The sequence below is a fragment of the Homalodisca vitripennis genome, chromosome 5 (genome assembly GCF_021130785.1).
Source record: "Homalodisca vitripennis isolate AUS2020 chromosome 5, UT_GWSS_2.1, whole genome shotgun sequence".
Classification (NCBI taxonomy): Eukaryota; Metazoa; Arthropoda; class Insecta; order Hemiptera; family Cicadellidae; genus Homalodisca; species Homalodisca vitripennis.
Window position 1 is genome coordinate 171,498,743 of NC_060211.1, and position 20,564 is coordinate 171,519,306.

Genomic DNA, 20,564 nt, shown 5'->3' on the forward strand with positions numbered 1-20,564 from the left:
CTCTGTTATGACATTTCTTTTGAAATTTGTTGGTTTATTTTGTGAACTATGTTAAATTGTTAGCAAGAATGATCGGATGTTGCAGGAGCTGGAGAGTCCATTCAAGATATCTGGACTGTCAGCCAACCCCTACCTGTACACCATCACCAAGGTGGTCATACTCTCTGCTCTCTCGGGCGTGCTCTCAGAGATGCTTGGGTTCAAACTTAAACTTCACAAAATCAAAATCAAGTAATCACATGTTTAAATCGAATGTTTTTATTCGTTTGACAACTATAAATCAACAATAACTCGTAACGTAGCCCAGTCTTTCGTAGTTAGTAACTTAATTTTGCCATCTGATTTTTAGATAAGTTTTGTTATCGATGTTATAAGATAGTTTAGAAAATAATAGCGATCCACCAATCCAAATAGTGAAATTGTTTGCGTTTTGTATAATTGAGGTTATGTTAACTTTTATGTGGTGCAGTGTTATCGGGATGATTGATGAATCTAGGATACAATGAGTTCGCTAGTTTGAAATCGAGTGCATTAGTTATTCACCATGAATATGAATAATCTATAATTATTGTGATATGGGTAGATTAGGATAGTAATAGTAGCTAATACCCAAGTATATCATAATGACAAGCTATGTTCGACATTGATTCTTATTTTTTATTCCTATCGACAGCTCAATTTTTTATGTTACTAGTAAAAGATGTTTTATGTTAGTGTTGGTAAGTTCATTTTGTAGTACTATAGAATGATCACAGTTTTGACATATTTGTATTGTTTTTAGTGTTTTTCAATTTATTATGTTACTAGTAAAAGAGATGTCTTATTTTAATGTTATTAAATGTTTGTAGTATCTATTTCATTATAATACCTTTGACACATTTATATTTGTTTGAAATTATTCTGTGTCATTTTTACGTACTTTGGTATAATTTTTATGAGTGCTAATATGATTGTTGTGATTTTTTCCTATTTACAATAATATGTGGTGCATTATTTAATTTTTATTTAGCTGGTGCCTAGTTTGTATTTTTTATAGTATATTATAAGCTAAAAATCTAGTTTTGTTCAGTTATTACTGTTGGGAAATAGTCATGCATTTTATAACAGTACAGTAAAAATATACAGTCAATTTTTCGATTAATTGAGATAACAAAATGGAGGCCATCTGCAGATAGTGAAAATGATAGTTAACACGACTACTGCAGACACACCTTACAACTATCCTGACAGTACATGACTAGTGTCGCAGTGAAGATGTTAACAACACATACTGTAGCTAGGAATTATCATATTTTAACACATTGACTGCGACGGACGCAGCATACAACTATCCTGACAGTACATGACTAGTGTCACAGTGAAGATGTTAACAACACATACTGTAGCTAGGAATTATCATATTTTAACACATTGACTGCAACGGACGCAGCATACAACTATCCTGACAGTACATGACTAGTGTCCACAGTGAAGGTGCTAAGAACACATATTCTAGCTAGAGATGTATCATGTTTTAACACATTGACTGCGACGGACGCAGTATACAACTATCCTGACAGTATATGACTAGTGTCGCAGTGAAGATGTTAACAACATATACTGTAGCTAGGAATTATCATATTTTAACACATTGACTGCGACGGACGCAGCATACAACTATCCTGACAGTACATGACTAGTGTCACAGTGAAGATGTTAACAACACATACTGTAGCTAGGAATTATCATATTTTAACACATTGACTGCAACGGACGCAGCATACAACTATCCTGACAGTACATGACTAGTGTCACAGTGAAGATGTTAACAACACATACTGTAGCTAGGAATTATCATATTTTAACACATTGACTGCAACGGACGCAGCATACAACTATCCTGACAGTACATGACTAGTGTCACAGTGAAGATGTTAACAACACATACTGTAGCTAGGAATTATCATATTTTAACACATTGACTGCAACGGACGCAGCATACAACTATCCTGACAGTACATGACTAGTGCCACAGTGAAGGTGCTAAGAACACATATTCTAGCTAGAGATGTATCATGTTTTAACACATTGACTGCGACGGACGCAGTATACAACTATCCTGACAGTATATGACTAGTGTCGCAGTGAAGATGTTAACAACATATACTGTAGCTAGGAATTATCATATTTTAACACATTGACTGCGACGGACGCAGCATACAATTATCCTAACAGTATATGACTAGTGTCGCAGTGAAGATGTTAACAACACATACTGTAGCTAGGAATTATCATATTTTAACACATTGACTGCGACGGACGCAGCATACAACTATCCTGACAGTACATGACTAGTGTCACAGTGAAGATGTTAACAACACATACTGTAGCTAGGAATTATCATATTTTAACACATTGACTGCAACGGACGCAGCATACAACTATCCTGACAGTACATGACTAGTGCCACAGTGAAGGTGCTAAGAACACATATTCTAGCTAGAGATGTATCATGTTTTAACACATTGACTGCGACGGACGCAGTATACAACTATCCTGACAGTATATGACTAGTGTCGCAGTGAAGATGTTAACAACATATACTGTAGCTAGGAATTATCATATTTTAACACATTGACTGCGACGGACGCAGCATACAATTTATCCTAACAGTATATGACTAGTGTCGCAGTGAAGGTGCTAAGAACACATATTCTAGCTAGAGATGTATCATGTTTTAACACATGGACTGCGACGGACGCAGGTTACTACTGTCGTGACTAACCTAAAGTCGGTACCTGAATAGTGTCGCAGTGAAGGTGCTAAGAACACATATTCTAGCTAGAGATGTATCATGTTTTAACACATTGACTGCGACGGACGCAGTATACAACTATCCTGACAGTATATGACTAGTGTCGCAGTGAAGATGTTAACAACATATACTGTAGCTAGGAATTATCATATTTTAACACATTGACTGCGACGGACGCAGCATACAATTATCCTAACAGTATATGACTAGTGTCGCAGTGAAGATGTTAACAACACATACTGTAGCTAGGAATTATCATATTTTAACACATTGACTGCGACGGACGCAGCATACAAACTATCCTGACAGTACATGACTAGTGTCACAGTGAAGGTGCTAAGAACACATATTCTAGCTAGAGATGTATCATGTTTTAACACATTGACTGCGACGGACGCAGGTTACTACTGTCGTGACTAACCTAAAGTCGGTACCTGATTAGTGTCGCAGTGAAGGTGCTAAGAACACATATTCTAGCTAGAGATGTATCATGTTTTAACACATTGGACTGCGACGGACGCAGGTTACTACTATCGTGACTAACCTAAAGTCGGTACCTGAATAGTGTCGCAGTGAAGGTGCTAAGAACACATATTCTAGCTAGAGATGTATCATGTTTTAACACATTGACTGCGATGGACTCAGGTTACTACTATCGTGACTAACCTAAAGTCGGTACCTGACTAGTGTCGCAATGAAGGTGTTAGCAACACATAGCTAGGGATGTATCATATTTTAACACATTGTCTGCAACTGAAACAGTTTACTACTACCCTGGTTGTAAAAAAGGTAGATGACTAGTTAAGTTAGAAATGGATAGTAAACTCATACTTACTTTTTTTAACATTTTTTGAGTAGTTAAAATGTCCACTATTATACAGAACCACTTAAACTTATTAATCCTCAAGACTGGATAAAAGTTTAAGTTACTGAAATTATTCACCACAGTTGATGTACAACATGGTTCGTCCATCCACATAATCAGAATTGACTGTATAAATTTACATTGTTATAAATTTTATAACCTATGGTATATAGGTATTATATTAAGTTAATGGATATAGTTTATTCCAACTACTCTTAAGCCATGAATTTTGTTACATTTTATAGTTGTAATTATAAATTTGTACCTTTCTTTTTGAAAAAAATGTTTTTAATATTTTTAACATACTTGTAAAGTACATATTGATAGAGAATAGTGAAGTATTAGTGCTACCTTTATAAAAAAATATTTCATGGCATTCCTAGTAATGCAGTATATAGTAAAATACCACATCAGAAAATGGCTTTTCACTTTCATGTATTGCATAGATTTTAATGGAATAGTAGACATAATATTTAACCTTGAACACACTATAGACATCTGAAGTGTCAGCTTTCACACGCTTAAAGTACCATTAATGCCTCTGACATCATTGTATATCATTATTTATGAACTGTTAACTATTCTGATACTTATGTTAACTGCAATGAATGAAAACCAATGAAGTTCTCTTTCTCTCTGTAAACCTTTGAATAGTCCGGAAGTTTTTGTTCTTCATGGCTGTTAACAGAATGAATGAATTTTAAAATGTGGTTTGTATATTAGGCTAGTAGTGTGCACGTATACAAAATTATAAAATACAACATTTCGACCACTTAAATTAGTCTGTTGTTACAAGAATATAATTACCAAATTAGTTTGTATGAAGCCAATCAGATTTATGCATTATCTACAAATTTACCTAAGTTGCTTCTTTATTAAAATAATTTTTAAAATATCAACAAATTCAACGTAGGGCCAATGTTATAATTCTATATCCCATTAGGTCAGTAAGCACTGTTATGAGGGTCAATTAATGACATGTCATTAATAATTCTGGATATTTTCAAAAGCTCATTGATCATTGGGTTAGCTCTTAAATTAATTGTGTTTTTTATTTGTAACATACTTATTTATGACCATTTTGCCTATCAGATATCAGTAGTCACTATAGATAAACCACTCGTAAAGAAACCTGTGCAGAAGCAAATATCTGAGCAGCCACACCGGCAGGGAGGTGTGGAGAGCGGTGGTGGGGAGTGGGACCAGCATCTTCTTGTATTTGTTTATCAGCTTTGTGGGTTGTGTCTCGCTCTCACAGTTTTGTTTACATTGCGGCTACTTACCTGTTCTATAACTATATTTATTTTTATGTGTAGGCCTATACAAGTGTTGCAGTCTAATTGTAAAATATTGATTGAACAGACACATGTAGCTATATACGTATCCAGGGAGCTTTCAGTTTATTGTGAGGTTAGCCGCGCAGTGGCAGTGGTCAGTAGGGTCGGTCAGGTGAACGAGTAATTCGTATCAGAGTGTTTAAAAAGACCCCGTTCACCTCGAACGTTTCGTTCAAATTTTCCTGCCGGCTGAACAAATTTTATATTTTTCCAAGTCGGATACATTATAAGTATTAACATTTAGATATTTAGCAATGTATCTGGTAAGTTACAATTAAATGTTTTAAATCAGTTTTAATTGATACATTTACAAGATTACTGAAACAATACATGTATTGTTATATATCTATTCATTCACTTTACAATAAGCTGTTTCTTCCTCTATTCGTTCACTTTTTTGCAAGCGGATCCTTTCGATCGCTCGGTAATTCTGTTCTGTCCTTCATCCATTCATTTTGTTCGTTCAACATGATGACCAATATAACACGCTCTAGCAGGAAGGCTCAGTAACTCTGTACTGACCGGTTCAATTGAACGGATCACAGCAGTGAACAAGACCGACTGAGCCGGATCAGTCAGATGATCCGATAGAGCGAGCGTCGTGCAGTGGTGGAGATACTGGGAGAGGGCGGCATCACATCGCGAAGGGGTATTTACTCCCCACCCTGTGTGAACTCAAGTCACCCAGGGTCTTTTTGTAAGCGGTTTACCTATAAAATGCATTGTTCTTATTTGATTATTTTTAAATTATTGTACTGATAATGTTGTGATACTAATTGTGTACAATAAAGAGCTTTTTCAGTGATTATATTCACACCTGTTATTATTCTTGGGGTGTGTGAGACTTTGGGGACTCTCACGGGTTTAAAACTTTGTGCAGAATACTTTGGGTGCTTATGCTTGTGAAACAAGAGGGTATGGATTATTATGCATGGATTAAATGGACACCTATTTTTAAAAACATTTTAATGAGAGCACTTTTGGTAAATCGTGTGAAACTTTTGCTCACTAGACCGTGTTATATAATTAAAACTTATAATACATAAACTTTTCCGTACTGGAATTTGAAACTGGCTATAAGCACTATTGTATTTGATACCCTGTTTGTTAGGTACTTTTTTAATGATTTCACATTAAAAATTGAGAAGATTGTTCATTATTTAAAAAATTAAACACTCCAATAAATTTTATTCCAAACAATCTGGTTTGCAAATAATAGAGATGTAAGAAACACAAGAAATGTTAGAAGAAGTAGTACTGCTGACTGTGAACTGTAATAAACACTTGTTTATTTTTTATTTGACCACTATTGCTGATCATTTTTTAAACTTCACAAATATCTTGATAGAATACTTGAGTTGATATTATATAATCTCTATTTAATAACTAGTCAAAGATAATGTTGTTAACTACCTTTATATTTCTATTGTTTTCGGGGATGATTCCCTTACAGTTATATTTTTGAAGTAGCGTGAGAATGTATTAGTAAATTAAAATTATTAGATCGAGATAGTATATTATATTAATAAATTATTACGATATTATATCATGTAGAAATAGTTTTAGATTATTATTAGATCATCACGCAAAAAATTAAACTATGTTATTGCTAATAATGTTAATACAATTGACAATCCTTTTTGCAAGGTTGTTTTGTTTGTGTCTTTGCAGCTACAAAAAAACAAATTGTATGTTTTTGTATTTTGTTTTGAGGAAATTGGTACTTTACATGGTAGAAACCTGGAGAAATCTTCCTTTATGGACAGTTTGAAAATTTAGATTTTTATCTGTGGACAAGCTACCATCTTGACATTTTATAGATTTTATTGTCAGTGGTGGTAGCATTGAAAATCTAACAAGGAGTGAAAACATATGTTTGCTTTTGCTTTGAGCCATGAAATATACTTGTTTATATTTAAATTTCCGTTTGTAATAACTACCCCACTAAATTTTGTTTACAGCAACAGTTAATAATTATGCTAATACAAGTAGATATAAATATGGGGTTCCTGGCTCACTTTTGGGACAGACAGAAAATCAATGTAAATCTCTGTACAAACATAAAACGTAAAAACATACGTGGAAAACAAAAAATTAATATTTAAAATGTAAAAATCTGAATTTACAATTACTTTAACGTTACTTTTTTAAGTTTTTCATGTTTTACCTGTTAATTTGAAAATGTTTGTTTGTTGAAACCGAAAAAACAAATTTATTCAAGCCAATTTTGTAGGTACATCATTTTACCAAGTTTAGTTAGAACCAGCTAGACATTACGGCAGCTATTGTGATCACTGTTAACTTCTCAAAACTTGGTTTTAATTATTTTTAGCAGCTATTAATCACTTTGGCAACATATTAAATTGGCCTTCCTCCTTCAGCCGAGTAACTTTTCCTCAATATTTAATCTAAGTTCAATTATTTAAAGTTATAACATGCATTGTAATTTTATGTAATTACACTTTACAGAACTAGAAATACTACAAAAACTGTATTGTATATAAGTAAAATTGCAAATGAATGTAATATGGTCTAATTAATAGGAGGAAGTCAGTAGAAAAGTATTGAAGGATAAGAAAAAATATATAGATAAAGTAATTAATATTAAACTTGGGTTCTAAACCAGTTTAGTTTTCATGATTACATTGTATTTCAATTTTTTACAATTGTTTATATTAATATGGAGCGGATTTAGAAGTGTGAAGACAAATATTTTTTATTTTTGACACAGATATGTGGTTTAAGGAATAGAAGTAACAATTGTGGATTCAGTGTTTATTTTTGTACTTTCACCTTGTAAATATGGCAGAATGGATATTAAATGGATGGATTGAATATCCGATGCTATTTTTGTAAGTCATACTTAAGCTTAAATAGCCTTATTCGCCCAGAAGCAACTTGGTGGTCCAATATCGACCAAATCCTGTATTCACACTCTAGTATTTATTGCAACCGTTTTTAACCATTTCAGTGTTGGTTTTGCGGATAGCAAAGTAAAGTGCACTGCTGGATTTTTGTCCTGATTTTATTTACAATTATTTTAATATTTATTTTGAAGGGCGTGGTACTTGGAGTGCACCAGTCCTTAGACATTATACTTAACTTTAAATAGTTAATAAACAATAAGCAAAATTAGGCCAACAGATGTATTAGGGAACGCTATGAGAAACTACGTAATATGATGGTATGCAATAGAAAAAGAACGTAGCAGTTTGGCACAATCTAATCATCTAATACGTAATTTTGTAGTACGTAATTCATTATTAGGCCACAATATATCACTAGGTACTAATGCTGCTTTTCATCATTAGAAAGCGGAATGTGTGAGAAATGTCAGCTACACAGCAGGGAACTATGATAATTAAGTTCTGATCGCATAATCCACCCAGAAAATGCAGTGGTTGCCAGTAAACAGCAAATGTTTTGTAGTAGTGACAGTGCAGCTGCTGAAAACATGTTTACGCATATACATGATTTTTACTTGAATATACAGCAGTTAAGAGGTGAAAGGAAGGGTTTACAAAAATTGTACTGTTTCATCATATATTTTTGTTTGTGTTAATGTTTGTTTAGTTACCTTGTTGTTCTATTACGACAAGAAGTTTAGAAATCGCATTTAGAAAAAGGACCTTTGTGCTGCTTCTAGAGTGATGGGATATTCTGGATGGGTTGGTGGTTGGGCCACCTTCTGTTGAGATCCATGAGGAAGGATTTTGGGCATTAATCTCAGTCATGTTTCCTTGGAAGAAAAAGAAAGCCAGCTCTGTATCAGTCTCTCCAGTCAAAGCAGGCAGGGGTGGCACGTCTCATGTCCAGGCTAGCATCTGCCTTTAACACTTACGGAACCCCACCAACTCCAACAGTCGTCTCCCGCAGTATACTAGACCTATTGATCTACCCTTGCACCCCAATATCTCAACATTTGCAGTCAATGATGTGCCGCTCCTGGATATCCAATTGGTTGTCCAGATGAAAGTGATACTAGATTTTTACTGTACCCAGTATAGTTACCGAATTCTGTTGGTGCTACAATCAGGTGCTATTTACAAGAAGTGAAAGTTCGACAACTAGGGTTAACACTTTGGGTTCGGCCAGGACAGTGCCTATTACCTATGTCACGCTGTAATGCTCTATTTTTTTATTTATTTATTCGAATCCAATGAACCTTTTTATGTCAAATTTTTTTAGCTCACATAATACTTATATTTTCTTAAAAGAATATATTGAAAATTCTGATGTATTTCATTTGATTCCTGTTTTCAATTTATTTTTTAGACTCAACATTTTTAAAATTGAATTTTTCCATTGTTTTGAATATATGTGAATCAAATTTCAGTTCCCTGCCAGATTACAAAGAGGGTTTTAAGAAAAGGTTATTTAATCAACAAGTTGATTTTATCACATAAGTAATAAATAAATTCGTCCAATTATGTTCATATTTATGCATTACTAAGGTCTCATGTATCCTCACTTTCGGACCAATGCCCCATTAGGTTCGACATAGAGGTGATAGGGGAGATAAACATGACCCACAGAGTTCCTAAATCTACCAACTGGAAGGGATACCGAGTGTCCCTAGCCAAAGAGTTGGAGGAAGTGGAACCCTACCAGAAAAATGAACTTGAAAGGCAGAAAGGAGGTTTTGTCTCCTCTCCTGTGGGTGATGGTGGTTGATGACCTTCTAACTAGAGCAGAGAAGAGGGGAATTCTTCAAAATGAAAAAGCAGATATTCTCGCCAAAAAGGGAGCTGGAGTCCATTATGGTGGGGCCAGAGCCAGGTTGCGAGATAGTTTTCTCCAACAGCAAAGCTCTTGTAAAAGATTGGGAAAATAGGATAAGAACCTTTAATTGGAGTAGAGCCTCAGGATTAAGAAAATCTAAAATGTTTATCTCTCCTTATGCTAAAGGGTGGGCATCTCTCCTAGATCAGAGTAAGTAGGATGTAAGACTGATATTAGGGATGTTGACAGGACATGGCTCCCTTAGGAAATTAGGAAAAGATTCCTGGGAGCATATCTTCTCAGCCCCAAGGACATCAGAATGTCTCAGATTCTGAGAACACAAATGTATGGAAGGGAGGCACAAAGGTCCTTTTTAGGACTAAGCGCAGGGACAAACCGTCTTTTTCCCCCAGGATAAAAAAAGGTCTCGTGTAATGGGATTGTGGAATTTTTTGTTCTCTTTGGATAAGAAGCTGTGAAATTGGACTAGGTCCTAAAAGGACCTTTACACTGCTTCCAGAGTGACAGGTTATTTTGGATCGGTAGGGTTGTGGAAAGGGACCGCTCCTGTCAAGCTCCTTGAGAAAGGATTTTGAGTGCTAATCTCAGTCATGTCTCCTTGGAAGAAGAGGAGGCTATCTCTGGACTAGCCTCTCCAGTCATTATAGGCAGAGGTGGCAGGCCCTTATGTCTAGGCTAGCAACTTGTAACACTTTGGGACCCACCAATTCCAACAGTCATCTCCCGCAGTAGACTAGACCTATCGATCTACCCTTGCACCCCAATATCTCAACATTTGCGGTAGTGATGTGCTACTCCCCAGACAACCATACAGTTGCCCAGGTTTAAGTGACACATTGTTTTTTGCTGTTCCCAGTGATAGGTTCAACTGGAAATTATAAAACCACCAGAAGTGAACCCTACTAGAGATTGTGGGCTGTTGCACAGAGGTGATGCAATATATTCTGAACAGCTAATGATCCTATTCCGCAATCCAATGAAGTTTGAGAGCCAGCGTAATAGTTCATATGTTTGGGAATTCGTTCCAATCAATCAGTGCTATTAAGCTGCGGGATATTTTTTTTAAGTTGTGCAATTGGTTTTTGGTTGTTATTTATTCTTAACTTCGTAGTCAAAGTCTTTAAAGGTTATTTTTCCTAAGAACAAAAGATTTAAAAATTTGTCCATAGTTTCATGAGCAATTTAAATTTATGAACTCAATCTAGGAAATCTCAGAAATTTTATAATCAGACCCAAATAAAAACGGCTGAAGGTACAAATGTGAATTCTTTAACAGTATGTATGCAATTGGAAATGTCATGTTTTAAATGATTTATTACTTTAGGAAATGACTTTTTAAAATAAAATATTACTTAAGGAAATTTCATTCCCTCAGTCATAAATAGTCATCATTCAACTACATAAATAGTTAAAATTCATATCTTTGTTTTCAACGAGTTTTCTTTGAGCCTGATAACATTCCTGTAAAACACTATTTTAAACACCTGCAATCGTTATATAATGATCAAAAATCATTTTATATTTTGCTTGACTTTAGAAAAGGCATCTTAAGGCCTGTGACTACATACTTGTAAAACTTGAAAAATATTAACACAACCAACACTTATTACACCATTCTATCACTTTGTATTCCTTATTCTTTTTTCTTAAAAAAAATTTTTAAATTCTGTTACTTTACAAGGAATTACATCCACTTATTTACAGTAGAAATTTTGGATAATTTTGTAACCAGGCTCTTACAATCTAACCATTGTATTGCATTTTGTAAATTATTTAATGAGTTATTTATTACGTACTAAATTTTCTTACTTTAGTGAATAGTGAAATGTCAAACAATTTGAAAATATATAGTACATCAGAGTTCTGTTGTAAAGAAGGCACTATTTTAACGCTGGATTAAATGTCTATTTTGACGTCCGTTCTGCCACTACCCATTACTATTTAGAATAGTAATCATACCTTTAACTACACGGTACTGTTATTGTGTTTAAATCTGCAATTTTATTAATTATAATTTATAGTATAGGCTACAACTATTTGTTTAGTTTTTACGACCAAAAGAGTTTCTCTTACGTACCAAGAGAGATTTATACTATAGATTTGTTAAATCTAATTTTAAATATGTTAAGTTTGCCACATAATGTTTTGTGACTATTAATTTTAGTTCGTCTGTTTACTATTAAGTTATTATTTATTTATTGAATCACTTGCTAAATAAATTTTTTCACCGATTATAAAATGTTTCATTTCAGACCTAATTACCAAGTGTGTAATTGATTTAAGTTTTTTTTTGTTTGTTCTCTTAGGACTAGAAGCTTATAAATTGCACTTAGTCCTGTAAGAACCTTTGCACTGCTTCCGGAGTGATAGGATATTCAGGATGGGTAAGGTTAGGGAGTAGGGGCCGCCTCCTATCGAGATCCATGAGGAAGAATCAGGGCACTACATCTCAAAGTCATCCCAGAAGAAGGGGAGGCCAGCTCTGAACCAGCCTCTCCAGTAAAAGTCAGGGGGTGGCACACCCTTGTTGAGGTTAACAAGAGCCTCTGAGGTAAGGGAACAAACCCCACCAACTCCAACAGTCATCTTCCACAGTAGACTAGACCTATCGAATTGCCCATGAACCCCGGAATCTCAACATTTGCGGTTAGTGATGTGCCGCTACTGGACATCCATAAGGTTGCCCAGATTGAAGTGGCACATCGGTTTTTGCTGTGCCCAGTGGTGGGTTCAACTGGTAGGTATAAACCAGCCAGAAGTGATCCCTGCTGGGTATTGATTTAAGTTAATTGCACTATGCATCGTGAGCAAGAATGTAAAGGCGTGATAACTTATTGAGAGTCAGCTGTATTTCCGGCCAACTTGTATTTTATTTCATAAACATAATTTTAGGCACAAAAACAAAATTTTTAAGGGGTTAAAAACATTTTAAGCTTTACACGTCTATAACCAACTAATACACTTGAATAAAAGTTAACTTATCGTTAGCCAATGTTATGGAGACCAATTATTTGGCTGAAAATGAGAACTTGAAATCTCTTTGCCTCGTTGGCTGGTGGTGGTTCAACTATTGTAATAATGGTAAAACCGTGTCTGGTGGTTGTATTTTATGCCAAATTTTTACCTTGACATGACCTGAGAAAATAATTGTTTGCTATTTTTAATGCAGTTCTAGCTGACTAATTTTGACCCTTGCCAAAACTAACGTGGCTGAATATTGATTTCTTCCTTACAGGAAACTTCTATATTGATTTCTGAAAACTAGGTTATTTGCATATACTGTGCAATACAAATGAGTTCTCGTCTTCTACTCCATAAAATGAAGAATTTGAAAAATTCTGTCAAAAATAAGGGATAAAAATGGTTTATAGTTTAATAATGCTCTTAAGGAAGAAAACTTTGCTAACCAGTGCTGACAGTTCATAAAGTTTAAGTCAACATTCTCAAAAGGGCATTTAAGGTTGAAAATCTCAAAACACACCACATTCAGTACAATACATATTTTATTGCATTAACACCAAATGAGTTTACAATGCAGTAAACTTGTGACAGAATTTTAAATAAAATTCGGTAAAGTGTAATTTTCTCAGCATATATTTCACCATAATACGTACATCTTAAGTTCTGCACAACATCAGTAAAACTAGTATCACATGAAATACGTAAACACGGACCATTTAAAATTGCACACAGTTACACAGCAAGATCACTTGGCAAAGTCCAAGATACGTAAGCTTTGGTATAGTTTATGTTTACTTTCCAGTTAACACTACACAAATACGTTACAAGTTGTGCAATCAATGAAGTTACATATTTTGTATACAGTGTTCAGAGCTGTTAGGGGACTGTACCTCAGTTCTAAGCAAACTTAAAATGCTGCACGTACATACATATATCAGTATCAGCCTGTATACGTATGTTTTACGTTAAAAATTCACAACTCGTTCACGGTTTGTTTTACGTTAAAAATTCATAACTCTCTCACGGTTTATTTTATAGCGTTCAAGTTTTGCATGGTTTATTTTTAAGCCATTTATAAAATGTGACAGCCAAATTTGTAAAATTTTTGGTAGGCTGTTTGTTAAGATTTAACAACTAGTAAATAAAATCAATGTTACTACTCCTATATAGCCATATTTAAGGGCTTACTTCTACATAATGTATCAAACATATTGTACTTTTGGTGGTTATTATTTTTGATGTTGCTTGATAAATTCTTGTAGAGACAAAGACTGGCAGATGAAAACCAAATCTATAGATATAAGTTTGTATAGTATTTCATGTCTAAACCAAAGAAACAGTCCCCTAAAATATCCTTTAAGAGTTCTGACACATTCTGTATATGGCCTGTTTTATGCTGGTGCTTCAAAAGAACTAATTACACCTGTCAATGTAAAACTTTACCTTTACATGTGCGCTCATGGATTTTATCTTTAAAATCCTTTCTAAATACCCACATATGAATGTGAATTATCTATTTCATTTCAAAACTGCTAGATGGACAATATTGAGCTAGTGGTTATCTAAGTTTATTTTGTTTTACCCTGTTGCGATCCATACATGCTTTAAGTAAATTATTATCTATTGATGTTAATGGATTCTTTAAGAAGCAAAACCTTCGTATTCTGGCACCTCATATTACACTACTGGCAATTAAATACCCTTTACATCTGTGTACGGGTGTTTGTAAAATATAAACCTAAATGTTTGAAACTGTTAAATGTTAAAATAAGAAGAAAATTGTCCTCTTGAACTTATAGCTTTTCTTGCTTTGTTTAGCATATATGTTTACATGTGTGTTTCAGTTTTAAAATACATAGGTCATATTGGTTTGAGATTAAAAAATATTTGTGTAATGCACATATATTTATTTGTATATGTGTGATTTATAGTTCTTATGCATTAAACTGACCACATTTACTTTTTTATGTTTTCGATTATAATGAACAAAAATTGAGATGATCTATGTATAATTAACAATGTACTAACTCCAAACATGACGTTATTTCTGCTTTCTGTTTAAAAATAACAGGAATTTGAAAATAATAAATTCTTACCTTTTTTACTGAAGAAACATTCAGCTTGCCTTTCATTAGCGTTTAGTATTTTGTACACTAAATTTTTTTCTAGAAAAGAAAAACAAGGCAGATTCAGTCAATTCAGTTCAAAGACTACATAATAAAATATTGTCTACATAATGCCCCGATGTTTAAATATTTTTAGTGATTTTGTACCACATGAATTACTAACAAACCTATGAAACTTATATTTAAGTGTACAAGGTTTTATTCATTATTATTTCATTAATACAACAATGCTAACAACAAAAATGCTTGTTTAACATTTTAGCATGATTGAGACCAAAAGTCATAATTACATGATACAAATTCATAATGGAAACAGATTCACAAATAAATATGACATCAGACTGTTAAAAGGACCAAGAGTCACAATTACATGATGCAAATTCATAATGGAAACTCATTCACAAATAAATATGACATCAGACTATTAGAAGGACCAAGAGTCATAATTACATGATGCATATTCGTAATGGAAACTCATTCACAAATAAATGTGACATCAGACTATTAGAAGAACCAAGAGTCACAATTACATGATGCATATTCGTAATGGAAACTCATTCACAAATAAATGTGACATCTGACTAGTAGATGGACCAAGAGTCACAATTACATGATGCACGTCCACAATGGAAACAGATAGGTATTAAAAAATATGATGCATCAGACTTTAGGATTTAGACCACAAGTCACAATCATATGATGTAAGTCCATAGTGAGAACAGACATTCACAAAAAAGTTACTTCTGTATTTTTTTTTTAAATTTTAGAAACTTAAGTGAAACAGAAAGTCACTTAGAGCGTACATGAGATTTGAATGCAAGGCATGACTAGAACAGCTTTTGTGATTCCTTCAGCAAATTACAAGCTTGGTAAACAAATAACTAGCAGAATTTCATAATCCATTTATTTAAGTTACGTTATTACTAAAGCATAATTGTGTAATAAAAAATTTGAAAAATATTGAATTTTTTTAAAACTTAAGGAATTTTTGGAGACAAGATGTAAATAACCTACATTTTATATCCTCCCCGATTAATCAGTAATTACTTAAAATTTTCCTGTTTTCAAAACTTTTATTTTTGGTCCTTATATGTAAATTTTTTTAGTTGGGAATCCTAAAACCAGTATGCAGTGCCCACTTACGTCCATAACTATCAAGTTTTGTCCATAACTATCAAGTTTGGTAAAGTTAACACAGTTACTTTTCTAAGTGGGTTAAAAAATCAGGTTTCGTTTACTGTTTCCCAAAACAAGTACAGTAGAGTCTTCCTTACCTGACAAAGATGGGTGGCCATGAAATTAGAAACATGTTGCAAAGTTTTACTTTTACTGCTAGAACAACACAGACCGTTCTAAGTAGCTTATGGATCATCAGTCTGTAGTAAACCGAAGCTAAAGTAATATCCATCACATGTGATTCCTGTGTGATCGACTTTGTGGTGCATCACATTAAAACCTTTTTCATTCCTCAATAAACGCAGTACAAATTCCTAATACACACAGAACAAGTAGGTACTAAGAGGAGGGGTGTGTACAAGTAAAACATTATACATAATACTTTCTGGTGTTTACAAATAGCTTACCCTTCTACGCAAGTAACTCATAAAATTTATAAAACATTTAACAATTAACCAGACTACAGAAAGCACCATTTAAAGGTAACTAACTACAATCTACAATAAATAGTATTTCTGTCCAACCATAAAAACATTTGTATTGAAATTTATTTTTATACTGTAGCGTTATAATTTGATTGAATATAAAATAAATATTTAATAAACTATGATCGTACAGGTTTCATTCATAACAAGTACATAAAATACAGACATGTAAGAAATTCCAAGTCTTGGACCAAAGCACATAAGAAGTACTGCTCATCATTGGCGTATTGATTTTCCGTAAATAGACGTTAGAAAATTAAAATCTTTGTTACTGTATATCATAAAATGTGAACAACACGCTCGTTTTACAGTCTTTCAATTGATAAGTTATAATTGTATATGATAAAGTGATATATTTATTTTATGAAAATATAGTTTCTTAACAAGTAACCTTAGTATAACTAGACGAGATTGTCATTTTAAATTACTTCCTTCTCAATTCCTCCCGATTGTCAAAACACACAACGCTAAAGCATTTACAGCAGGAGCAAGCTTAAAATAACAACTTAGCGGTAACAAATTACAGAAGCGGTACCATGACGCAAACGCAATGATAGTATAACAACATTGTTAGGTTATGGTAACAAGATTAGATCTTTCATCTGGAATCATGGGATCTGTATTTGAGGGGGACTCAGGAAGCCCAAGCTCCTTTCCCGAAATTTTGAGAAATACATTAAAATTTCACCCAGCAGTTTTGTTTTAAGCTAGAACACATTTATGAGGCCTTAATGGTAAAAAATTTCCAGAGGTGAGATTCTTGAGCCTCTATTTTTGGAGGATATTTTATACTCCCTATACCACCCTATGAATTAGTTCCCGTCCCCCCAAAAAATAATTTTCTACATACACCCCTGTGGCTATTTTAGTTTCGGAGATCTACATGAAGCGCACTAAGAGGATCAAGCTACTCCTTTAGTCAAAATAGCATGACATCACTTATAACTGGTGGTGACATTTAAAGGTCGCGAGATTCATTATATTTATTTGTAGTATAAAATTTACACGAATTTTAACCTCTTTCTCAAGCCCTTTTCAATTCTGTCGATTACATTTCCATTTGTTTTTTCTGAACAGTATATAGGAGTTTTATGGTGCATTTCTTGCAATATTATTTATTTGTGTAACCCCCTGTAAGGCCAAGATCTTCTGACTAACGCTATCCATTTATTCTCAGTACATTGATAGTCGACACTATGAGGGTAAATATATTTTAAAATTTATTTAGTGCTTGGTAAGGAACTAAAATCTTCACACAATTAGACAAACAAGAACTATGTCATATAATAAAAACAATATTTTTTGTACCTGTGTTGATTGTATTTGTTTACACAAAAATTAATGTATTATTAATTTCGTCCTAATGTTGATTCTCTAGACATGATTTGCATAATTTGTTCCAGAAATAATATTTGTCAAAACCTATAGATAGACATTCAATTATTGGAGGTACCCAGTCACAGAGTTGAGATCACTCTGTGCAATAAAGTAAATTATATCGGAATAACCGAGTGGTGACCTTTGGGTAAAAGTAATCTATTAATGGGCGGATTTAGGATTCTCATGTTTTATGACTAATTATTTACGTACTCTTATAAATGCTATAGACTAAAACCTTAAAGCATTCTTTAAGGTAAAAATGAAATTATACCATAGACAAGCACAATTAAACCTTGATAACTCAACCCTAAGTAACCCAAAATCCTTAATAAGTTAACTTTTTTTCAAATCCCCTTGAACGTATCATAACAGTCAAAGTAAATGTTGAATTTTACACTGTACGGAACAGTTTATTAACATTCTATAACATGAAATTCTAGCTATGAGGACTCTGGAAGTCAAGCTTTTAATCAGTTCACCTCTAGTACTCAAAGTTTGAGATGGTTGTAATGGTTGATCCGTTGGAAATAAAATAAAATAAAATGAGGCACCTCTATAAATAAAAGTTAAACAATCGCATTAGCAATCAAAGCAAACTTTTATTTTGTAATAACAAGACAATCTCCACAATCTTGGAAGCAAGTTTAGTAGCATTTCTGACCCTTTGTAATGAAATTGCTGACTTTCACTCTCAGTAACTCGAACTTGTTTACTTGAAATATTCGATAACTCAAGTTATTTCCTCTCCTTGAGGTTGAGTCACCAAGGTTCAACGTAGCATTAAAAAATTCATATCAATGCGTACAAAACCAACGATTCAAACGTAAAACCCTCGTAATTGCAACGATTCAAACGTAAAACCCTCGTAATTGCAACGATTCAAACGTAAAACCCTCGTAATTGCAACGATTCAAACGTAAAACCCTCGTAATTGGAATGATTAAAACGTAAAACCCTCGTAATTCCAACGATTCAAACGTAAAACCCTCGTAATTCCAACGATTCAAACGTAAAACCCTCGTAATTTCACTATCGCTATGTTGTTTCATTCACGTTTTAAAAACTATTTTGTTTTAATCTACGCATTTGATCTGAGCTCTAGGCATGATAAGGCAGACAGATCCCGAGCAATTTAGATAAACAGAACCAGGAGATCTGCACCTACTGTCTGTCCTAACTAGATGAGACAAAATTTTGAGCAGACTAGAAAATAGCAGAAAGCCTGCCTGTTGCTAAGTATTGCATTCAGATGAAAGAATTGCATCAGTCATGAAGTTAAATTTGTAATGACATTTGGTAATTATGGATATTGCACCAGAGCAAAACCATGGAGTTTTGTGGTTTAGACTAAGAAGTGTTGCATTCGTTAGAAAAATCCATAAAAATCCAAAACTATTAATTTTAGTTAAACTTGTAGCACAATACTCATGTTTAGTAATCATTCAGAAGAATTGTTCAAAAATAGCTAATTTCTTTATGTATAAAAATAATTGAATCTATTATTTTTACAAAACTAAAATACTTTGTTAGATGCATCTAAAAACTTTCATCTTGATAAAAAATCATGAACAGAAGATTTTAGTACTGTGTTTTAGCTGTGTTTCCCATTTTTAAACATTCAAAATGTGACAATACATATTAAATACTCATCCATAAGCTTGCGTAATTGTTGAATAGATTAGGCAGAAATTAAAAGAATTTGTTACCATTAATTGAACATGGATATCACCAGCTTGAACCTTTGTGCCTAAAATGTGCTGATGAGGTAAGGTTTAAATACTTATCTAAGGTACATCTTGTAGTAATGGTAACAGGGAAGAATGGTAATTTACATTTCTGTTCTGTTACTGTAAGAATTTGGTCAGTCACCAAGCAACAATACTGGATGTTTACAAACTTAACAAACAATCACAACTTTAACATGCTTGATTCAGCAAAAATGTCTTTTAAGTATATAAACTAAAGTTGACAAACATTGTAAAAGAAAATCCCATTATCAACTCTCTTAATCTGGTGGTTAACACACAATTTAAAAAGCAACGAATATTTTATTGCTATCAACGATACCTTCCAATAAAGCATCAGAGGAAATAAGACAGTCTAACATGCTTAGCCATCATGATGAAGTTTACATCGAGTTTGGTTACGAATGTACAATAATACATCATAGTTATCCAGTTAAAAAATAGTAAACTATAGGAAGTTGTACATACATCACAGACATTACAGTAAAGGGGTGACAAACAGTTTAGGTTACATGAGTATAAATGATCAATTGTGGAAAACTGCCGGTTACACCTAACTGACGACGATATCGAATACCTTAACCGCCGTAAGGATACCGATAAGCTTGTCAGGAACCTCTCGTCAAGGCCCTCAGCCTTTAAATCTCGTAGTTGCGAAATTTACTGACGACCTCATTGGGGGTGTCGGACTTCCACGCTACGTTGCCTCGGCCACCCCAGTGGATGTTGGCTCCACCTTCGGACGCACGCCGACTGGCTGCAGACGGAGGACCGCGCGGTGCAGGGCCTTGACCTTCTGCGTTCTCAGGCAACATGCGATCCTTGGTATTGTATGTCGACCAGTGCATCGACTACAACAAGAACAAACATTAATGGTTGCAAGTAGCAGTTTGGTGGTCCCTTTTTATCTCACCGTTTACAAATAGTAAGATTTGGCACTCATCTTTTATTT

The 20,564-nt window shown here is 33.8% G+C and overlaps 2 protein-coding genes and 1 long non-coding RNA gene across 3 annotated transcripts in view; 2 read left to right on the top strand and 1 right to left on the bottom strand.

Annotated features, from left to right (window-relative positions):
* The window catches only part of LOC124363717 (protein phtf), a 50,310-nt gene extending 48,863 nt beyond the window's left edge, over positions 1 to 1,447 (top strand). The window contains 1 exon segment of the mRNA XM_046818979.1: positions 86 to 1,447. Coding sequence (XP_046674935.1) covers positions 86 to 235 — 150 coding nt within the window. The 3' untranslated portion in view covers positions 236 to 1,447.
* A 1,210-nt stretch (positions 1,448 to 2,657) lies between these two features.
* LOC124363165 lies at positions 2,658 to 10,385 on the top strand. The gene is made up of 2 exons (XR_006922525.1): positions 2,658 to 2,798; positions 3,128 to 10,385. It is a non-coding gene; the product is annotated as an uncharacterized LOC124363165 (long non-coding RNA).
* Positions 10,386 to 13,224: 2,839 nt separating this feature from the next.
* Positions 13,225 to 20,564, bottom strand: part of LOC124363166 (J domain-containing protein) — a 30,914-nt gene continuing 23,574 nt past the window's right edge. The window contains exon 4 of the mRNA XM_046818310.1: positions 13,225 to 20,463. Within this exon, the coding sequence (XP_046674266.1) occupies positions 20,251 to 20,463 (213 nt within the window). The 3' untranslated portion in view covers positions 13,225 to 20,250. The remainder of the gene's footprint in view (positions 20,464 to 20,564) is intronic.